The sequence below is a fragment of the Gadus macrocephalus genome, chromosome 18, assembly GCF_031168955.1.
Source record: "Gadus macrocephalus chromosome 18, ASM3116895v1".
NCBI lineage: Eukaryota > Metazoa > Chordata > Actinopteri > Gadiformes > Gadidae > Gadus > Gadus macrocephalus.
Window position 1 is genome coordinate 4,480,542 of NC_082399.1, and position 9,292 is coordinate 4,489,833.

General features: G+C 53.4%; 1 protein-coding gene across 3 annotated transcripts in view; it reads left to right on the forward strand.

Annotated features, from left to right (window-relative positions):
• abcc3 (ATP-binding cassette, sub-family C (CFTR/MRP), member 3) overlaps window positions 1–9,292 on the forward strand; it is a 52,084-nt gene that overhangs the window by 37,739 nt on the left and 5,053 nt on the right. The window contains exons 22-27 of one of the 3 annotated variants that reach the window (XM_060037178.1): window positions 443–650; window positions 1,582–1,892; window positions 6,011–6,210; window positions 7,041–7,167; window positions 7,565–7,666; window positions 8,383–8,529. In XM_060037178.1, the coding sequence (XP_059893161.1) occupies window positions 443–650; window positions 1,582–1,892; window positions 6,011–6,210; window positions 7,041–7,167; window positions 7,565–7,666; window positions 8,383–8,529 (1,095 nt within the window). Of the gene's footprint in view, window positions 1–442; window positions 651–1,581; window positions 1,893–3,372; window positions 3,687–6,010; window positions 6,211–7,040; window positions 7,168–7,564; window positions 7,667–8,382; window positions 8,530–9,292 lie in introns of those variants that run through there. The other 2 variants (XM_060037175.1, XM_060037176.1) reach the window with 2 other exon arrangements.

Genomic DNA, 9,292 nt, shown 5'->3' on the forward strand with positions numbered 1-9,292 from the left:
AGAGAGCGCGCCCGAAGGCATTGTTACTCCCATGCCCTAGGGGGCGCTCTAGGGCACCTGTTCAGTGTCACATATAATTACTATTATATATATCGTTCCGGTGCTGGTGAATCAGAGTCAACGTCTCAACCTTTGTTCTTGTGTCAATCCGTTAGCAAAGGCTTAGTTTTGGTTCCACGTCAGGACTGAACCTGTTTTGGTTCTGCGTTGGACCAATTACAGCCCTTGCTGCTGCGTCGCCTGAATGCCAGGTTGACATTTTTTAGGGAGGCGCACGTCAGGCCCTTGTGGTGGACACAAGGAGGGTCCGCAAGGACGTGACGGGTCCGTAAACCCCCTTGCGTTGCGTCAACGTGGAACCACAACTAAGCCTTTTCAAGTTGTCCTTATACTGTATTATGCAACGAACATAACACCCTTCATTCCCACTTGGTCCCTGTAGGTGAAGATGAAGGTGTTCATGGACTACGCCAAGGCGGTGGGCTTGGTGCTCTCCGTCATCATCTGCCTGCTCTACGGCTGCCAGAACGCCGCCGCCATCGGCGCCAACGTCTGGCTCAGCGACTGGACCAAGGACGCCAGCGCCAACCAGACCAGGGACGAGGTCAACATGAGGCTGGGGGTGTACGCCTCGCTGGGCATTGCCCAAGGTGAGATTCGCTCTGGAGACTCTCCCTGGAGACTCTGGTTGGAGACTTCCTGGAGACTCTGGTTGGAGACTCCCCGGGAGACTCTGATTGGTGACTCTGGTTGGAGTCTCCCTGGAGAATCTGGTTGGAGTCTCTCCCTTGAGACTTTCCCTGGAGACTCGCTGAAGACGGAGTTGAGTACAGAGTTGACCTTGTTCCTTGGTCGTTTTACGCAAAACCAGTACTAGTTTATACCATGCAGCTCCAGCAGAGTTTTCTGCGTCTGGTTTCCTGCATGCCTTTCAGATGTTTTGGCAATCAGGGGCTGCAACTGAAATGCTAACCCTTCCACAGCGGAAGGTTGTAAACACATCTTCTTGTTGTGAACCACGACAAGCAGCTCGTATGAGGTGATCGTCCGGGGTCCATGTGACGGTGACCTAGCAACGGTAGTTGCTAGCTCACCGTCACATGGAGCCTGGACTGAACGGCCTCGCAGCAGTGCAATGAAGGTTTAACAGAGGAAACACCTGCTCTATAGAGCAGGCACAGGAGTGAGAACAGCAGATGCAGGTGTAGCACAGAACGCTTACTATGGATGTGCTCCACATACGTTATCACTGTGTTGTCCATTCACCCTTCTAATCGTACAGTCTGGAGCAGTTCTCTATTAACCGATTGAAGCTGCGTTCGCCGGGAGGCAGTCACCGTTTGCGTCCATCAGTTCGAAGCCCGCTGGAAAACTGAGGGATGTTCCTGATGGATGAGCAGGAACTGACTCTGTCCTCCTCTGTCGATTATAAGCACATGCAGAAAACTGTCGCACTGTTCCTCTGAAAGCCACAGCGCCCCCCCCGTCGGGGAAAGTACTCCCGCTACGACCTGGCGGCTGAAAACGGCGCCCATATCCTCTTGTCCCGTTCCCCAAACTGCTCCTCCCTGTCCCCCTTAGGTCTCCTTGTCATGGTCTCCTCCTTCACCCTGGCCGTGGGCAACATCGGGGCGGCCAAGAAGCTGCACTATAACCTGCTGAACAACAAGTTTCACACGCCCCAGGCGTTCTTTGACACCACGCCGCTCGGCCGCTTGATCAACCGCTTCTCCAAGGACATTTACATCATCGACGAGGTGCTGCCCTCCACCGTGCTCATGTTCCTGGGCACCTTGTTCTCCTCCGTGTCCACCATGATCGTCATCGTCGCCAGCACGCCCATCTTCGCCGTGGTCATCGTGCCGCTGGCTTTCGTTTACGTCTTTGTCCAGGTACCCCCCCACCCCCACACCCCCGCGCGCTCTCCCACCAGGGCAGGGCGGTGTCCGGGCACTGCTCGGAGGAGTGTGTGTCCGTGTGCATGCCGGTGTGTGTGTTTGTGTGCGTGTGTGTGTGTTTTGTATCTGTCCTCCGTGATTTTCCTGATTCCACTGCCTGGAGTGGCCGGAATGCTTGTCAGTCCCTCGCCCACCTCCTCTCTCTCTTCCTCCGTTCACCTGTTCAATGTGAGCATCCCTCCTTGGCTGTCTCTGGTGAACCTATCTTCCCTCTCTCACGCACACACACACGCACACACTTTCTTCACCGCTGATATGCGCACACACATCTGACCGCAGCGTGTGTGAGGGCTAGGGCTCTCCTGCTCCTCCCTACGGATGACAATGATCCGTGTGGAGTTCACTCCTTTGCTGCAAAAGTCGCGTTCTCGTTGGCCAGGACTCGGTCGCCCATTGGGGTGTGATGGTGAGCAGGTTAGGGTCTGGTCGGTGTTGTTGTTGTGGATTTGTTGTCTTCTGGATCGAGAGGCGCAGCCGAAGAGGATCGGGAACGGGAAGGTGTCGGTAGTAGTGAAGAACGCCTCCTCAGAGTAGCTCTGCTCCCCTCTAGTGTCAGAGCAGTGGAAGTGCACTCTCGCCTGGGCATGCACGTGGATGCAGCGGCTGATCAAACCTGTGCTTTTCTGCCTGCATAAGCTGGGTGTTCTCCTTAAAGCATACCTTTAACCCCCACCCACTTTTCTCCTCCTCCTCACTCCTCCTCCTTTCACCCTACGCAATCCTCCTCCTCGCACTCCCCCATTCTCACCTCCTCCTCCTCCTCATCACCCCCTTCCTAATCACTTCTCACCTTCTCCTCGCCTCAATACCCCCCTGCTCCTCCTCACCCCCCCCGCTCCTCCTTACTCTCCTCCTTACCCTTTACCTAACCATCACCCTCCTCCCTCCTCCTCACACTCCCCCATATCACCTCCTCCTTCCCCTCACCTTGAACCTCCACCTCCACCTAATTTTCATCATCATCATCATCATCATCATCATCATCATCATCATCATCGTCGTCACCCTCCCCCTCATCCTCCTCCGCCTCCTCCTCCTCCCCCCCTCCTCCTCCTCCCCTCCTCCCCCTCCTCTCCTGCTCCTCCTGCTCCTCCTCATCCTGCTCCTCCTCTACCTTCCGCTTCTCCTCCACCTCCACCTCCTCCTCCTGCTCCTCCTCTACCTTCCGCTTCTCCTCCACCTCCACCTCCTCCTCCTCCTGCTCCTCCTCTACCTTCCGCTTCTCCTCCTCCTCCTCCTCCTCCTCCTCCTCCTCCTCCTCCACCTCCTCATCCTCCTCCTCCTCTACCTTCTGCTCCTCATCATCATCATCATCATCCTCCCGCTGCTGCTCCTCCTCCTCCTGCTCCTCCTCCTCCTCCCGCTCCTCCTCCTCCTCCCGCTCCTCCTCCTCTTCCTCCTCCTCCTCCTCCAGGTGTGTTGTTGATGGTGAACTCCCTGCTGGGCAAGGCGTACTGCATGCTGCGTGCGGCGCAGCTAACCCACGAGGCCATGCTGCGGCGCGTGCTGCGCGCCCCCCAGGGCTTCTTCGAGCGCACGCCCACCGGCCGCATCCTCAACCGCTTCAGCAAGGACGTGGACACCATAGACACGGCCATCCCCGACAACATAGACATATGGATGCGCACCTTCTGGTTCACGCTCAACGTGCTGCTGGTGTGCTCGGTGCTCACGCCCATGTTCATGGTGGGGGTGGCGCCCCTGCTGCTCTTCTATTGGTGGGTCCAGGTAAACAAGGAGACCGCCCCGCGCCCCCCTGCCTGTCCGAACGTCGTCTGAGAGCTCTGTGGATGGCTGGCGGTAGTCTGTTGTCCGGTTTGGTTCTGCTGTCGTTTTGTGCCGCTGTGTGTGCGTGGTTAGCGAGACGTTAGCGCGACGTTAGCGCGATGTTAGCGAGACGTTAGCGCAACGTTAGCGCAACGTTAGCCAGGACGCGACGGGCCTAGTGACGATAGTAGGCGGGACATTATTTAGTGGCCTGTATGGACGGTTGTTCCTTTAAGAGCCCTACCCAGAGTACACACTATTTAACACACGCAGGTATATTGATAAATATATTGAAACAGATGAAGACTCTCCCCCCTCCCTGGTTTCCGTGTGGTCGTCAAGGGAACAGCCGTCCAGCGGTGGTAGCTAGTGTTGATCAAGGGTTTCCCGTGGATGTGTGCCTATTAACAGTCGACGTCTGCTAGACGTTCACTCACCTCAGTTGGATTATTTAGGAGCCTGGCTGATGTTTGGTTTCTGGGGCCTGCAACACAATTTGGAAGTCAAAGCTGACACGATGTTCAACATCTGCTGTGGAGGAGGAAGACCCCAAACTGAGTACAGTAGTCGGGCTCCGTGATCACTCAACGCATCCTGAGCATCCTCAGAGAACGACAGAAAAGCAAAAACACTGGTTCTCCATCTGTCCTCAAGGTGGCGTAGTTTGCATGATAAATAACTAACAGCCGCTCGCCCCCCGAGACAAATCAGTACAGGTGCAAATCTTCATCCTGTGTTTGTGATCAATTTTTAACACCTTTTGTGTGTGCGTGTGTGTGCGTACGTTCACGTGCGCCGTCCTTTTTCTAACTAACCCGGGCGCCATATCCCACACACAACACACGCCATCCGCCTCAACCAATCACATGCTCTGATCTCATCTCTCCCTCCCGCCTTTCCGAGCTTTGTGTGCATGTGTAACATCCTCCGAGCTCCCCCGTCTCCTGGGACCCCAGCGGGGGGCCCCTGAGCCCGGGCCCCTGAGCCTGGGGCCAGGGGCCTCCTGCCTTCTGTTGGGTTTGTGGGATTATGGTCGTGCTGCACCATTATGACCGCGCGACCATTATGACGCCGTTATGAGACAGCCCGACCATTATGACACCGTTATGAGACAGCCCGACCATTATGACGCCGTTATGAGACAGCCCGACCATTATGACGCCGTTATGAGACAGCCCGACCATTATGACGCCGTTATGAGACCATTATGCCCGACCATTATGACACCGTTATGAGACAGCCCGACCATTATGACGCCGTTATGAGACAGCCCGACCATTATGACACCGTTATGAGACAGCCCGACCATTATGACGCCGTTATGAGACAGCCCGACCATTATGACGCCGTTATGAGACAGCCCGACCATTATGACACCGTTATGAGACAGCCCGACCATTATGACGCCGTTATGAGACAGCCCGACCATTATGACGCCGTTATGAGACAGCCCGACCATTATGACGCCGTTATGAGACAGCCCGACCATTATGACACCGTTATGAGACAGCCCGACCATTATGACGCCGTTATGAGACAGCCCGACCATTATGACGCCGTTATGAGACAGCCCGACCATTATGCCCGACCATTCTGACACCGTTATGACATTATGCCAAAAGGCGGAGTAATAATCAAGGCTTTTGACTGGTTTATACATTTAAAAAACACCTGAGGCTTTCTTCTTCATCTTGCCATGGATTACAAAACTATGCAAGCACTGAATATATTGATGCACAATATAGTTATGTGTTATCATTTTGACTCCCACAGGTTAAAAATGATACCCCTGAGAATGGTATAAGTATCTCATACTGAGTATGATCAGGCTATGATATGATGACTCTCTATCTCGATCATAGTCCCTATCTCCAAAACACTCCTGGTGTTGTTTGATGGCAGCGTTGCTATGGCGTCTGTTGAGGCTTCAGGTGTTTGTTTCAACATTGGCCTCGCCGCTGTGCATGTGCACATGTTTGCATGTGTGCATGTGTCTATGTGCGTATCTGTGTGCGTCCAGTTGTTTTGTCTCAATGTGTAGCTGTCTATGTGCGTATGCGTGCGTGCGTGTGTGTGTGTGTGTGTGTGTGTGTGTGTGTGTGTGTGTGTGTGTGTGTGTGAAAGCAAGCATCAACATTTCAGTTTCCATCCAATTCAAAACGTACAGCTCTACCCGCGTTACAGTCTGCCATAACGCTGTGTCTGTCCCCGCCTCTCGTCCAATCACACTCGCCCGCCCCCTCGTCGACCTCCTCCTGCTCCTCCTGCTCGGTGACGCCCCCTAGAGGTTCTACGTGGCCACGTCGCGCCAGCTGAAGCGGCTGGAGTCGGTGAGCCGCTCGCCCATCTACTCCCACTTCTCGGAGACCATCACGGGCGCCAGCGTCATCCGCGCCTACGGCAAGGACAGCGCCTTCGTACGCATGAGCGACACGCGCGTGGACGACAACCAGAAGAGCTACTACCCCGGCATCGTGGCCAACAGGTGAGAGATCAAATAAAGATCCATACATAATATAGATCTATACATAATATATATCTATGCATGGGGTGGACGACAACCAGAAGAGTCACTACCTATTATTAAAAAAAAGAGATATTTAGACACTTATCTGTATCTATATATATCTATTCATGGTTTTTATTTAGAAATAGAGATATTTAGACACTTTCCTATACCTCTAGATAGGTTTATATATCTACCGTATATATCTATCTTTAAATCTATTCTTGAAGCCTCAAACTAATATGGGTTGTGTTAGGAGCATTCTTTACCTGTTGAGCTGAACAACCTATCTCTCTCACTCACTCATTCACTCTCACTCCCTCTCTCTCACTCACTCACTCTCTCACTCTCTCTCTCTCACTCACTCACTCACTCACTCACTCACTCACTCACTCACTCACTCTCTCACTCACTCATTCACTCATTCACTCTCACTCACTCCCTCACTCCCTCTCTCTCACTCACTCACTCTCTCACTCTCTCTCTCTCACTCACTCACTCACTCACTCACTCACTCACTCACTCACTCACTCACTCACTCACTCACTCACTCTCTCACTCTCTCTCACTCACTCACTCACTCACTCACTCACTCACTCACTCACTCACTCACTCACTCACTCACTCACTCACTCACTCACTCACTCACTCACTCACTCACTCACTCACTCTCGGACTACTTTCATAAGACATTCCCTTAGAACCAGTGTCTAGACAGGCTGACTTGGCACACATAAGGCAGCACAGGCATTTGAACCTGTGCTCATCCAGACCCTGCAGCCGTGTTCTCACCGTCCGTCCGTCCCCAGGTGGCTGGGCGTCCGCATCGAGTTCATCGGGAACTGCATCGTGCTGTTCGCCGCGCTGTTCGCCGTCATCGGGAAGGAGAAGCTGAACCCGGGCCTGGTGGGCCTCTCGGTGTCCTACGCCCTGCAGGTATGAACACCACCCCGACTCGCACCCTCTGGGGACTGCACCCACTGAACGTCGATCGTCCAATCACAGGGCCCAACGCTCGCTGCATGACAGGCTAATTGGCATAAAGTTCCCTGAAGTACAACCTCTGTCCCTCTCCTTTAAAAGGCGAGCATTGTAAATATGGGCCTTTTATTGTGAAGGCGACCAACGTGTCCCGCTCTTATTGTGAAGACGACAAACATTTTCCGCTCTTATTGTGAAGGCGACCAACGAGTCCCTCTTTTACTGTGAAGGTGACCAACGTGTCCCGCTCTTATTGTGAAGGCGACCAACGTGTCCCTCTTATTATGAAGGCGACCAACATGTTACGCTCTTATTGTGAAGGTGATCAACGTGTTACGCTCTTATTGTGAAGGTGACCATGACGCTCAACTGGATGGTGCGCATGACGTCCGACCTGGAGAGCAACATCGTGGCCGTGGAGCGTGTCAAGGAGTACTCCGAGACCAAGACTGAGGTACAAGGCCTTCTGCTGACGCAGTGTGTGTGCATGTGTGTGTGCGTGCGCATGTGTGTGTGCATGCTTCTGTGCGCGCGTGCGTGCGTGCACAGCATCTGTTGTTGTTTGTGTTCAGGAGGAGAATGTGCTTTGCCAGAATAACAGAGCTCAAAAACAACAACAGCAGCAGAGCTGCCAGCTCATAACAGAACACACAGCAGTCCTAAAGTATTACCAGATCATAAAGGTTATAATGCCTCTTGCTCTCTGTGTGGGGCCCTTGTACTGCAGAGAGGAAATGAGGCCTTTGTACTGTAGACTCAGCGTTTTAACACCAGAAGGACTACAACTCATACATGTATATCATATAGATATATTTATATTTATATTACACTCACTCACTCAATTCCTCACACACACACTCACTCACTCACTCACTCACTCACTCACTCACTCACTCACTCACTCACTCACGCACTCACTCACGCACTCACTCACTCACTCACTCACTCACTCACTCACTCACTCACTCACTCACTCACTCACTCACTCACTCACTCACTCACTCACTCACTCACTCACGCACTCACTCACTCACGCACGCACGTTCGCACACACACACACACACACACACACAAACACTCACTCACTCACTCACTCACTCACTCACTCCCTCCCTCCCTCCCTCCCTCCCTCCCTCCCTCCCTCCCTCCCTCCCGGGCTGGACCCCGCAGGCGCCCTGGGTGGTGGAGGACAAGCGGCCTCCCTCAGATTGGCCGCCGCAGGGCAACGTGGAGTTCCGGGACTACAGCGTCCGGTACCGCGAGGGTCTGGACCTGGTGCTGAAGAACCTCACGCTGAGCGTCCAGGGCGGCGAGAAGGTGAGGCCCGCTCAGGGACACGCCACTGGTCCACTGACACCACAATGGTGGTCGAATCCCCTCCCAAAGGCACTGGGCTCAATGCCCAGTGTCTGCAGCCTCCTTGACCCTGTCTTACTGTCTAACCCCTACCTGCACCTTAAAGACCTGTCTTACTGTCTAACCCCTACCTGCCCCTTAAAGACCTGTCTTACTGTCTAACCCCTACCTGCACCTTAAAGACCTGTCTTACTGTCTAACCCCTATCTGCTCCTTAGTGACCTGTCTTACTGTCTAACCCCTACCTGCCCCCTAAAGACCTGTCTTACTGTCTAACCCCTATCTGCTCCTTAGTGACCTGTCTTACTGTCTAACCCCTACCTGCCCCTTAAAGACCTGTCTTCCTGTCTAACCCCTATCTGCTCCTTAGTGACCTGTCTTACTGTCTAACCCCTACCTGCACCTTAAAGACCTGTCTTACTGTCTAACCCCTACCTGCTCCTTAGTGACCTGTCTTACTGTCTAACCCCTACCTGCACCTTAAAGACCTGTCTCTGTACTGTGTAACCCCTACCTGCTCCTTAGTGACCTGTCTCTGTACTGTTTAATCCCTACCTGCTCCTTAGTGACCTGTCTTCCTGTCTAACCCCTACCTGCACCTTAAAGACCTGTCTTACTGTCTAACCCCTACCTGCCCCTTAAAGACCTGTCTCTGTACTGTGTAACCCCTATCTGCTCCTTAGTGACCTGTCTTACTGTCTAACCCCTACCTGCCCCTTAAAGA